This window comes from Saprolegnia parasitica, assembly GCF_000151545.1.
Source record: "Saprolegnia parasitica CBS 223.65 unplaced genomic scaffold supercont2.1373, whole genome shotgun sequence".
NCBI classification, from domain to species: Eukaryota; Oomycota; class Saprolegniomycetes; order Saprolegniales; family Saprolegniaceae; genus Saprolegnia; species Saprolegnia parasitica.
Window position 1 is genome coordinate 1 of NW_012157767.1, and position 650 is coordinate 650.

Genomic DNA, 650 nt, shown 5'->3' on the forward strand with positions numbered 1-650 from the left:
GAGCGCTGTAAAGACATCGGCCATGATGGGATCGGGCCACTCGACGATGGTCGAGTTGTAGATTTCGAGACCAAAGAGTTGTGGGAACCGCGCTAAATTCGGCACCTCAAGGTCCGGGCAATGCGCGATAATCAGTAGCTGTAGCGTGTCTGGGTGCAAGGCACGCAACGCTGCCGGCACTGCGGCCTGGGAAATACCCCGCGCTGCGCAGCTAACGACTTGAACGACGCAACGGCACTCTAGCGTGAACCACGGGTTCACGGACGTGAGGCACCCATGGGTGCACGGCGCGCGGAGTCCATTCCAAGACGAGTAGATGAGCGACAAGGCAACGACGGTTGTGCCCCACGTGACGCTCACAACGCGACTGACGGCAATTGTATAGCGCCAGACGGCCACGCCATGAAACCTGGTTCGTTTTCGGTGGGGCGTGGGAGGGCGACTGGGGGGTGCGACGTCTCGAAGTCGGCTGTCGTAGGCCATGCACAGCGTATACTCGACGTCGCGAAGGCTCCACCAGACGCAAAGGCACGGCAAGAGCCGTGTGATCGTCTCGGCCCCCGAGATGAGAAACAATTTTCGACCCATGAGGATCGCATTGTAGAACCACACATCGTCGTACAGCGCATCGTTCTTGTCTTGGATCGAGA

General features: G+C 59.2%; 1 protein-coding gene across 1 annotated transcript; it reads right to left on the minus strand.

Annotated features, from left to right (window-relative positions):
- Positions 1 to 131: 131 nt before the first annotated feature.
- SPRG_18552 (hypothetical protein) lies at positions 132 to 588 on the minus strand (the record flags this gene model as incomplete). Its single annotated transcript, XM_012358111.1, has 2 exons — positions 132 to 186; positions 239 to 588. 2 exons carry the CDS (start codon positions 586 to 588, stop codon positions 132 to 134), a joined length of 405 nt encoding a protein of 134 aa, XP_012213501.1.
- Positions 589 to 650: the final 62 nt, after the last annotated feature.